Source organism: Zeugodacus cucurbitae, chromosome 4, assembly GCF_028554725.1.
Source record: "Zeugodacus cucurbitae isolate PBARC_wt_2022May chromosome 4, idZeuCucr1.2, whole genome shotgun sequence".
Taxonomy (NCBI): Eukaryota; Metazoa; Arthropoda; class Insecta; order Diptera; family Tephritidae; genus Zeugodacus; species Zeugodacus cucurbitae.
In genome coordinates, this window is record NC_071669.1 from 38,518,267 (window position 1) to 38,530,404 (window position 12,138).

Here is a 12,138-nt window from a genome sequence, read left to right on the forward strand (position 1 = left end):
AATTAATTTAGTCACAAAACTCTCTGGTACAGTTGGACACAGTGGAGAAAGATATGTGTGGTATACAAATCAGCAAAGTAAAACGATACAGCAATCTTACACGTGGATCAGTTACGATATTGGAAAATGGACATGACAACAACCACTTTATGGAAAAATTATTTATCGATGACGTTGGTTCACACCTTCCCTGATACTAATCTATCTACTTAGTATACCATATTTAATAGCATGCCATAATTTCTATAACTAGGAAACGCTTGCGTAAATGCTCAATAAACTACGTAAATTATGAGTACTACGTAATCTATGAGTACGTAATTATGAGTAATTTTCATAAGTTTATCGTACCTGCATTAAAAATAATGTGAGACATGCAATTGGAGAAATTATATCAACGCTAGCTCAACAATACTATATTATAAGAGGCTTTGCTCAGATCCAGTTACAGAGAAAGCGCGAGTCGAGTGCAGAACGGGCGTTAAAAGTTCCTTAGCTTCTTAAGCGAAATACTAAACGAACCTAATAAGCGTCTAACACACTTTAAAATAAATTGGAGTATATAGTTGTTTGGTTTCGAAATGTTTTCTGTGAGATTAATATTACTCGTTATACTGCATATCATCTTTGCCAAAAAAGTAACGGCATTTGGTCACAACTTAGATGAGCTTGTATCAAAAGCAAATATCTACTACCAACAACCGTGTGTATTTTCTTATTTAAGTGTATATGTATTAATTTCGCACAACTCAGATTTTGCCATTTTTTGTTATTTAGTGCGGATGCTAGTGGAAACGGTGAACTCATCCTGAATGACGTGGAAGGGCTCTCATCGAAAGCAGATATTAAACTAATTATACATGGATTCACAAGCAGTCGATTTCATTTCTCCATTACTCCGCTCAGAAATGGTAAAAATATTTTTTTATTTAAGTGATTGCTTTTCAATAAATTAACTCTAAAATAACGTAGTAAATGTACAAGTAGGTGCTGCTAGTTTGGTAGTGTCGCTTGATGGGTATTAAACAAGGCATTTTGTTAGCTTCGTGATTTGAGTCGTCATAATTTGATCGCGATGTGATATATAGTAACGGGTGATTTTTTTGAGGTTAGGATTTTCATGCATTAGTATTTGACAGATCACGTGGGATTTCAGACATGGTGTCAAAGAGAAAGATGCTCAGTATGCTTTGACATTTCATCATGAATAGACTTACTAACGAGCAACGCTTGCAAATCATTGAATTTTATTACCAAAATCAGTGTTCGGTTCGAAATGTGTTTCGCGCTTTTTTATCGACAAATTTTGTTCAGCGATGAGGCTCATTTCTGGTTGAATGGCTACGTAAATAAGCAAAATTGCCGCATTTGGGGTGAAGAGCAACCAGAAGCCGTTCAAGAACTGCCCATGCATCCCGAAAAATGCACTGTTTGGTGTGGTTTGTACGCTGGTGGAATCATTGGACCGTATTTTTTCAAAGATGCTGTTGGACGCAACGTTACGGTGAATGGCGATCGCTATCGTTCGATGCTAACAAACTTTTTGTTGCCAAAAATGGAAGAACTGAACTTGGTTGACATGTGGTTTCAACAAGATGGCGCTACATGCCACACAGCTCGCGATTCTATGGCCATTTTGAGGGAAAACTTCGGAGAACAATTCATCTCAAGAAATGGACCCGTAAGTTGGCCACCAAGATCATGCGATTTAACGCCTTTAGACTATTTTTTGTGGGGCTACGCCAAGTCTAAAGTCTACAGAAATAAGCCAGCAACTATTCCAGCTTTGGAAGACAACATTTCCGAAGAAATTCGGGCTATTCCGGCCGAAATGCTCGAAAAAGTTGCCCAAAATTGGACTTTCCGAATGGACCACCTAAGACGCAGCCGCGGTCAACATTTAAATGAAATTATCTTCAAAAAGTAAATGTCATGAACCAATCTAACGTTTCAAATAAAGAACCGATGAGATTTTGCAAATTTTATGCGTTTTTTTTTTTTAAAAAGTTATCAAGCTCTTAAAAAATCACCCTTTATATATGTATATCTATATGGTATATACAATCTTGGGTTAGAAGAGTAATAGAACAGGTTTCCACCATATCTCGACATAATTGGCCAAATTTTTGAATCAGTATTTGTTCTATATTTTGTTGTCGTATTCTCATTGCAGATAAGTTACCTTCTGTAAAGTTATAAAACCCGTGATAATCGTAATTTCAGAATAATTTAAGATTACTAGATATGACAAAAATACGCTTCATCATCGAAATCGGTCCAATCCTCATGGAGCTATAAATCCGTTTTCGTTAAAAAAATTATAGATTTAAAGGTGTTGAGAGAGTTTTATATTTGTATAAAACATATGACCTTGTAACTAATACCAATACCAATGTAAATACCTTATCATAAAATCTGCTTTGTAGCCTACCTCGCTAAAGGTAAGGATAATGTGTTGCTTGCTGACTGGTCAGATGCTGCTGCTTTAGATTATCCGACCTCACGGAAAGCCATCGGACAAGTTGCGAAGCATTTTGGCAAACAATTGAAAGATTTCCTTGAGTGAGTAATATACAAAAGATTTAACCCTAATGTTTCTTATATTCTTTTGCTTGCTTAGTAAGCATGAGATCGCCGCCGCTGACATTCACATCATCGGTCATAGTTTGGGTGCGCACATCGCTGGTAATATTGGCGACTTTTTCAATGGCAGCATAGGTCGTGTGACCGGTTTGGATCCAGCCCTACCGCTCTTTACAGCACTCTCGACCGACAGCTTGCGCGCCACTGCGGCGCAGTTTGTCGATGTCATACATACCGACTTTCCCGTATTCGGTGATGGGACTCCGCGTGGTAATGTCGATTTCTATCCGAATTTCGGTACCGCACCACAACCCGGCTGTGCTGACATGGATGTACTCTTGATAGCTAAGCAATTATTATTCGAACAGTGTAAGTACACACATACAATTGCAAATAAGCGACTAAGGTAATTGCATATTATATACACTGCACTCACGGTGATTCGAAGCTTCGAATTAATATGACATTTTTTCTTAGTCATATGTTCTCATATATTAAGTCGCATGATGTATGGAGGGGCACTGTATATATTATTTGTATGTATAAGTAAAAAGTTATGTACTCCGCAGATAGCTGCAGCCATAATCGCGCCGTATTTCTTTACGCCGAATCAATTGGGCAACCGAAGAGTTTTCCAGCGATATCCTGTTCTTTGAATGGCATAAAAATGTTGAGTGTGAGTAATTGTCACAAGAAAGTGAAAACTGCTGCCTTGAAGGGGGAAGTTGACGAAAACGAGGTTGTTTTTATGGGCGAAGAAGTATCGAGAAGGTGAGCATGAAGCAGTCAATTAAATAATATGCATTATCTAATTAATAGCAAGTCATCATTTAAATATTCTGGTGAGGCATATACAATTTTATAATTGCTTGGATTTTTGTAAACCTAACAGCGCTTCCGGTTATTATTACCTACCCACTTATGATGCACCACCCTATGGCATGGGATTAAATACGAAATTCTAACGGTAGATGTCGCGGGCAGGTTTATGTCTTTGCTATGTTGAATAGGTGAGAGTATATAATAAGTTCTGCCCGCCTACAGGGCAATCCATATACTTTATTTTTCGTAGATAAAAACAAATTTTAATATTGATTTAATTGCAGTCATATATTGTTTCATCTAGTTACCCTGTATCGAATGTGTGCTAATATGCTATTCCAAATTACATTTCCTCAAAATGGACAGTATTGAACGAGAAACTATTACCAATGTAATCTAAATTCGTACGAAATTTGTGTAAAAGCATTAAACGTTTATCTAAATAGTACAAAATAGTAAATTGTAATCCAGCATATGTTTATAAGACAATAAAGTAGACACAACAATACGTTTTTATACTCTCGCAACATGTAGATATAAAGTTATATACAGTTAAACTTCCCTAACTATAATCCCAATAATACACAAAAAAAACTTAGAGAGGCTTTGAGTTATGGAAGGCAATTTGTATGAAATTTGACTGCTATTGCCAATTCAAGATATGGAGAACTTCGAGTTAAACTGTATATATAAGTGCTCAGTATGACGAGTTGAAATCCAGATGTCTGAAGGTGGTCCCGTCCCCTAATATGCTTTTTGTCTCATAAACCTCTAAAGCTATATAAACCAAACTTAAAGGTCACATTTCTTTTTAGTACCCATAAATACACAATTAAAATGGCAGAATAATAACGATGCCCACCTGACCATTTTTCATAATTTATTATATAATATTTCCTTGACATCCTGATATTCTATTTCGAATATAAAATCCGTTTAAAACCATACAAAACTTTGCACAAATAATTTATTTCTAGTGTGGCAAAGCTCGTATAAAATCACAAACATAGGACTATAACTTTTCAAGGCCCCCGATATTAAAAATAAGGACCCCGAAGTTGGGGATAACTTTTTATTGAAATCTTCTAAATTAATTTAAATGAGATGTATTCCTTCGAACGAGTGCGTCTGTGCCAAAAATTGAAACTTCCGGTGGACTTTATGCTGTAAATGTCGGCTAGTATGTGAGATATCTTTGCAAAATTAAGTAAACATTAAGTGAGGTTGAGAAATCTCTTAATTTTTAAATAATTTAAGGTAGGGCTCAATAGGACAGAATCGATTGTTATATTTTCTCGTTAAACATTTGAAGTGTGGAAATATCGAGAAAGTGGTTTCATAAAACACTCGTTGTTATTGAAAGTTGTGCTTCAACAATGTTCATTTTTGGTACGAGTTTATCTTCTTAGTATAGTTATGTTATCTTTTAGTACAACGTTATAATATACAGTGGAACTTCTCTAACTCGAATCACCATAATCCACAAAAAACTTCGAGTTAGAGAGACTTCGAGTTATAGAATTTTTATTAAAACATATAAATTTTCAAAAAGTTTTAAAATATAGACTTTTAGACAGTTATTTAAAAAATTTATTCTGTAATTTTATTTGTTGCACTTTGCTAATGTTTGACTCTCTATCTTTGGCTGACGTCTGTATCCCTTGATTTTGTTAGATGATTTATGCAATCCATAAGTCGATTATCATAATTCTACGCGAAAGAGCCCTATTCTTTTAAAATTCTGCGTCTATAGTAAAATTTTAAATATCGTATTATGCCTTGGTCGAAAAGTTCGATTTATGGAAGGAAATTTGACTTCTATTGCCAATTCAAGAGTTCGGGTTATGGAGAACTTCGAGTTAGGGAAGTTTGAGTTATGGAAGGAAATTTGTATGAAATTTGATTTCTAAACGCTATTGTCAATTCAAAAGTTCGAGTTATGGAGATCTTCGAGTTATGGAAGTTCCACTGTACTTATTAGAGAACTCAATATGCATGGTTTATGTTGATATCATTCCGTTATGCGAAGAGGAAGATCTTGTGAGTTTATTACAGAAGGATTTTGTCCGATTTGATTATACTTAGTTTCCAACTCTTCGATAAACGATTTGGTCACGGCATTCATCTTTCGTTGTATTTGAAATTAGACATAAGTATATGATGATTGGTTCAATACTTAGTTTCGAACTAAGTATTTTCGCAAGCGATCGAAATTATCCAATGCACTGACATTTACTTCGGGACCAACCACTTCTTACCAAGCAAATTTAAAAGACACACATATAATGTTGTGTTGGTAATTTATTTAAATTAATAATTTCAACTTGTAACATTAAAAAATTAACAGATATGTTGAAAACAATTTAACGTATTTTATTTACAATATAAAATCTATTCCTACATTCGCTTACAATTGATGACAGATCACTTAGCGAGTAAGTATATTGAAAACGCTATTTAAACAGCTTTATAACAAAGACAATCCAAAACCTAATGGATGCAAACAAGCGGATTGCCACGAAATTTGTTTGGTTTTGTGTTTTACTGTCTTTTTTGTATGCACTCGTGTGTAAGTTATGCTATTAAAGCCATGTCGTATTTAATATAATTTAAAATATATGTATGTATGTATATACTCATTTATATGTTTACTTCCCAACTAAATATCAAGAGGAATCTAATAACTGATTGATTGTAAAATTTGCGCCTTAAACTTATCGATCACTTTCAACACGATTAATTTAACAAAGTTTATTTAAACTCTTAAACGCGAAATTTAATGTAATATACAATATTTTTATTACTTTTGTTAAATATATGTATATAATATATATGTAACTACTTGTTAAAGCCATTTATTGAGTTATTATTGATTCTCATATCTTTATAAAGTTATTACTTATTTTTGGATATCGGTTATTTCTTTATTATGTTGTAATATTCATTTATAGTTATTACTTGTTGTTTGTGTATAAGTAGTACGGTATGTATATGTATGTATGTATATTGATAGTAAATTTAGTTACTTAGATAATTTAGTTTAGTTTGGCATGAAACCACATTTAGAAGTAAGTGGAAGTTAATACGTATATAGTACATGTGTATATTCATAAAGAAGTAGTATATAGTATATGCATGTACATATGTAATAGGTAAGCATTGGTGGGTTTTTAGATATGATTATTTCGTTTTCTTTATGTATATATTGCCATTTACTAACATATGGTAGTTATATTTGTGTGCATACAATATCAGTAAATTGAAGCTTTTTGTTGGAACAGTAATCGGTGTGTCTGTGGTGGTCTTAATTCCTTCTAGCATAATATTGTTAGTTTTATTGTTATTCAAGTTTTATGTGTGCATTTTCATTAACATTTCAAACCTTTATACTCTTCTCTTTTGATATTCGTTTCACATCTTTGATTTTGATTATTATTTGGTAAAGAAAGCTTAGCTTTTCATAGATTTGCAAATGCTTAGTTGTAGTAGGAATTTAAAGCTTTTAAAATGCACTCATACATACAAATGTGTTTCAAACGTGTCTTAAATATACATAAATATTTAATATTGTCGTTGAAATTTTTCTAAAAAATATTAATCGTTCATATTAGTTAATTAATTTTACAGTGTTGAGCATTTGATGAAAGTAAGTGAGAGAAACATGAGAAATGTTCTAGTTTCTTCATTTTACGCTCTTAATAAAATTAAATTGAAAATTATTTAAAATGCACAATACATAAGTAGTTATAGCTTAATTTAAGTTTGGATTAGTTAAAAAAATCTTTAAAGTCTTAATATTTGGTTTAATTCATAAATGCATTAGATTCAGAGTATTAGGTTTATACACGAAAAAGATTTGAAATTTACATAGTTAAAAAAATATCATTATGACTCTATATTTATTTTTTGAACTTTAAAATATTTATAAGTTTTCCTACAAGTGTATGTGATAAATCTTATTATTTGAATTTGATATGAAAATAATTTAAAAGATAAATGCAAAGTAGATTTTATTATTAGATGAGACGTGTCTTATATGTGTTTTCATGAGCCTAAAATATTTACGCAATGCTAACGGTTTAAGATAATTACTCTTGTTTCATATAATAAAAATACTACTTTCTTATTATTATCTTTAGATGAAGCACTCTTTAAGAAGTGCTCCAGTGTTAAATCCAACGCATTTTCAAAATCCTTCAAATGACATTATGTGTATAAATATGTCTGTACCTGTATTGAATATGTGTATGCTTACTAATGTGTACGCAATTGTTTATTCATATAACTGTAAGCTATATATTTATGAACTAATGTGCATGGGTTTAACTAGAACGCTCTATGATTGTATCACATACTGAAATCATCGCTCCAATATATATGTATATATAATATTACGATTATGTGTATAAAGATATTCCTAAGCATTTTAACGTCTACATCAACGCGCACAAATTCCTGCGCGCTACACCCGCCCCATCGCCCTCGTTCATGGCCATCGTCTTGGAGCGCATCAAATTCAGATCGGTTCGTATGCTGGGTCTCCGCGCGTTCGGTGCTACCACTCCGCAGGCATCACTGAACCGTCGCTTAATCGAAAGCGCATTCTTCTTCGAGCCGCCCACCGTTGTGTGCGGTGGCAAAGGTGATGGTGCTCCGAATACGGATACCACTCGTCGATGGTGATTTGGCGCCATTTCCAATGGTAAATTCGAAACCATAAAAAGTGCATAAAACAGATCATCTATACGGAAATTTTGTCGCGCCGAACATTCGACGAAGACGCAACAATTATCTTGGCCGGCAATGTATCCCATTACCTCGTCTAGTTGAACTTTTCTGCAATAGAGAAAGCGAATTTTAATATGAACAAAAATAAGGTGAAGTGAAGCAAAAATTTCAACAGAAACGAAGTCATGAAAACCTATTTGAAAGTTAATTGAAATGGTAACTATAGAAACCAGCTACTAATAAGAATGAATGTAAGAGCACTTATCATCCATATTGTTTTCTAAAAGAGATCTCAACCGCGTGATAATTTATGGCTATATTAAATAATTAAATAGTTATTACTTACTTTGGTTCAAGATCACATTTATTTCCAGCAATAACCATGGGTATTTTTGGCAAACTCTTCTTCTTCATGCCGGAACCGGGATTAAGCGCCGCCCATTTAGTTTCGAGTATGTTTTCTCGTAATCGCACTACTTCCTCGAAAGATTCTCGCGAGTCCATACTGAAGACTAAGATGAATATATCACCTAAAATTAAGAAAATTCTATATTAAGAGGATATTTTCATAAACATTTCATTTATACATACAGCTACTCACACTCAAAATGGGACACTACGAAAAGTCCACAATTCCTATATTTTAAACTCAAAATTAAAGCCTTGCTTAAGTTTTAAAGTTTATTTTCAATATAATTCTTTTTATTAATAATATTTAAAGACAAATCAAAACAATTTTTCCTTTTATTTCATAAAACAAATAAATAATTTGCATTTTGGGTTGAACATTGCTTAAATTGAAGCTCACTCTTAAAGTGGGACACTAAAATTATTTTATTATAATATTGCTTTGGACGCATGATTAGTATTTGGTTGACTTCCCTTGGTGGCAATCACAGCATGCAGACGTCGGGGCATACTTTCTACTAATTTTTTTCAAAATTCTGGCTCAATATTATACCATTCTTCCTTTACAGCGTCCTTCAGAGCGGTAATATTTTAAACTCTTCGTTTGGCAACTCTTTTTTTCAATTCCGCCCACAAATGCTCAATTACGTTTAAGTCTGGAGACTGGGGAGGTGTCTCCAGTACTTTCGGGCAATTATATAGTAGCCAGTTTCGCGCATTCCAAGACTTATGCTTCGGATCGTTATCCTGGTAAAACACGAAGTCGTCTTTTATGCCGAGATTTTCAGCGATTTCCTTCACAGTTTCTTTAAGAATATCAATATAATACTTAGAGTCCATTACTCCGTTGACGAAGTGTATTTTACCGACTCCAGACTCAGACATACACCCCCATACCATAAGAGACCCGCCACCATATTTTACTGTTTTTTTAATTGCCGCATCATGAAGTTCAGTACGAGGTTTCCGCCAAGCAAATCTTTTTCCATCCGGCCCAAAGAGATTTAGTTCTTTTTTCGCTTTAGGTTCTTTTTACAGACGAAACCAAAATAAGAGTGAAAACTATTACCGCTCTGAAGGACGCTGTAAAGGAAGAATGGTATAATATTGAGCCAGAATTTTGAAAAAAATTAGTGGAAAGTATGCCCCGACGTCTGCATGCTGTGATTGCCACCAAGGGAAGTCAACCAAATACTAATCATGCGTCCAAAGCAATATTATAATAAAATAATTTTAGTGTCCCACTTTAAGAGTGAGCTTCAATTTAAGCAATGTTCAACCCAAAATGCAAATTATTTATTTGTTTTATGAAATAAAAGGAAAATTTGTTTTGATTTGTCTTTAAATATTATTAATAAAATGAATTATATTGAAAATAAACTTTAAAACTTAAGCAAGGCTTCAATTTTGAGTTTAAAATATAGGAAATGTGGACTTTTCGTAGTGTCCCATTTTGAGTGTGAGTAGCTGTACATATATTATAAATAAGAGTATATAAGTATGTACGTTTACATTATTGCAATTTAATAGAAAATGGTTATCGCTACGAAAAATTTATAAATTAATCGCTAAAATATTAATATTAACCAACGACGACAGATGTGTCTCCTTCACTGTCAAAAGCGACCCTTGTCATATCACAATATTTAATTTATCAAAGTCTTCAAGTTTAAATGGATGGGTGTAAATACATACATATTTATGTATGTACATATAACCAAATTTTAATATATACAAGTACATATACTGTTGAAAGCTTCCATTGATGCAAAGCTCAGCATTGGAATTTCAATTTTGTGGTAAGCAACTCTGCAGTTTAGAGATTTTGATTGCGTTCAATGCATATGATTTCTCTACACAAAGAAACAATATTGAGATGGATACAAGCTCTCGGCATCACCTAAGTTTTGTCTTGAATAATATTGTCATACACCATGAAAATGGGATTGATTTCATTGGTTTGACTTGAATATCATAAAAGAGGCAATATTTTCATTGAGAAAAAAACGCTAGCGTAAAAAAAAATCCTTTTAGTCACGCACTTATTTAATTTTTTGCATTTAACAGTCATCTTAATGATACTACAACTAAAATCAGCCAACGTTATCAAAATGTTGGGAGGTTTAAAAATACTATTACTGGAATTCGTTTATAAACTGGTACCCGATTATTCATTTAATTATTCCATAACACAACAAAATTTTATATTAGAAGAACTAACCTTAGAATTAGTGCGTAATCAAGCACAATTTACTAAATAAGGAACCAAAACAAATACGTATACGTTAGGAGCAGATTTTATGCTACATTTCTTGAAATATTCATACATTATATAGCGACAATTTGCATTTATGAACAATACAGAAAAACATCCGAAGAGCTTGGTATTATTTGTAGTTCAAATAAAAAATACAAATCGGTAGCTTACAGAAATGAATATTTTATCTGATAGCCTTCAGCTATATTACGTGAATATAAAAGCAAATCTTCTTAGCTGAAATGTGTTTTCTGCCAAGCTCAATGATATTTGTTCGCCCTGTAGGGAAATCAACGAGTTGTAAACTACTTTACTAGAAATCCGTACAGTACAGTTAAATGAACTCTTTATAATTAAATGAATAAATTTTCATTCTATAATCTAAAACTAATCTTGCTTTACCGTCAAGAATACCTGTTATAATCTAACATTTCTCTGAACTTGTATAATGTTTCATTACAGAGTAAATACAATAATGATCCTTGTTATCTATCTGTTTGCGTAAGCGATAACTTAAGTAAAAACAAGTACGGAAGGGCTAAGTTTCGGTGTAACCGAACATTTTATACTCTCGCAATTTATTTATTTAATTTTATTAATATAACACACAATTTGACCCACATATTCGGCATATATATGGTGTAAAGTTGGAAAACCCTAACATTAGGTACATGGGAGCTAGGGGTAGTTATGACGCGATTTCTCTCATTACACGGATACATATATTCCCTCTGAATTTCTTCAAAATATCTGAGAGACTCCCCTATATTTTCAGTAAAAAATTTATTCGAAGCTCTGAGGTCCTCATATTCGATATATGAGGCCTTGAATACTTATGGTCCGATTTTGGCGATTTTTAGAAGAGCAATGCCACACTATAAATGCAGTATTTGTGCAAAGTTCTTTTCTGATATCTTCCCTAGTTCTAGAACAATCGTTTGTACCAAATTTCATAGCTTAATTTATGGCTTAGGTATGGCTTAGGAGGATGGGATCATGTGTAGAAGTTCACGCAAGTGAGGAAAGTTTTTGATTGTCACTCACTTGGGAGTGGCCAGAAACGATTCTTCTCCACATGGTTCAAGCAGCTCACGACTTCCGGTTTTAGACCAAGTATCCTCTGGGTAGCCAACAGACATCCGTTTGAAGGCGAGCTAAAGTGAGAAGGCGAAGCCCGCTTATGCGGTTGTGCGTAGGGTTTGGGACCCACCACATAAAAACACCCCCCAATGAAAAATCTACGAAAGCCTCGGATGAGACACCCCCCTTTTGATGACGACCCCTGCAAACGTTTTAAGGATAATGATATAAGGGCATGCACCTGGAATGTCCGGACCCTT

General features: G+C 33.4%; 2 protein-coding genes across 3 annotated transcripts in view; one reads left to right on the top strand and one right to left on the bottom strand.

The window, feature by feature from the left end:
• Positions 1-436: 436 nt before the first annotated feature.
• Positions 437-3,913, top strand: LOC105216284 (lipase member H). The gene is made up of 7 exons (XM_011190696.3): positions 437-703; positions 778-911; positions 2,427-2,562; positions 2,621-2,952; positions 3,153-3,354; positions 3,476-3,593; positions 3,690-3,913. Exons 1-6 carry the CDS (start codon positions 582-584, stop codon positions 3,546-3,548), a joined length of 999 nt encoding a protein of 332 aa, XP_011188998.1. The 5' UTR covers positions 437-581; the 3' UTR covers positions 3,549-3,593; positions 3,690-3,913.
• Positions 3,914-5,709: 1,796 nt separating this feature from the next.
• LOC105216283 (GTP-binding protein Rhes) overlaps positions 5,710-12,138 on the bottom strand; it is a 53,659-nt gene continuing 47,230 nt past the window's right edge. For both annotated transcript variants that reach the window (XM_011190695.3, XM_054229161.1), the window contains exons 4-5: positions 8,480-8,663; positions 5,710-8,241 (exon numbers count right to left, since the gene is read on the bottom strand). In XM_011190695.3, coding sequence (XP_011188997.1) covers positions 7,839-8,241; positions 8,480-8,663 — 587 coding nt within the window. In that variant the 3' untranslated portion in view covers positions 5,710-7,838. The remainder of the gene's footprint in view (positions 8,242-8,479; positions 8,664-12,138) is intronic.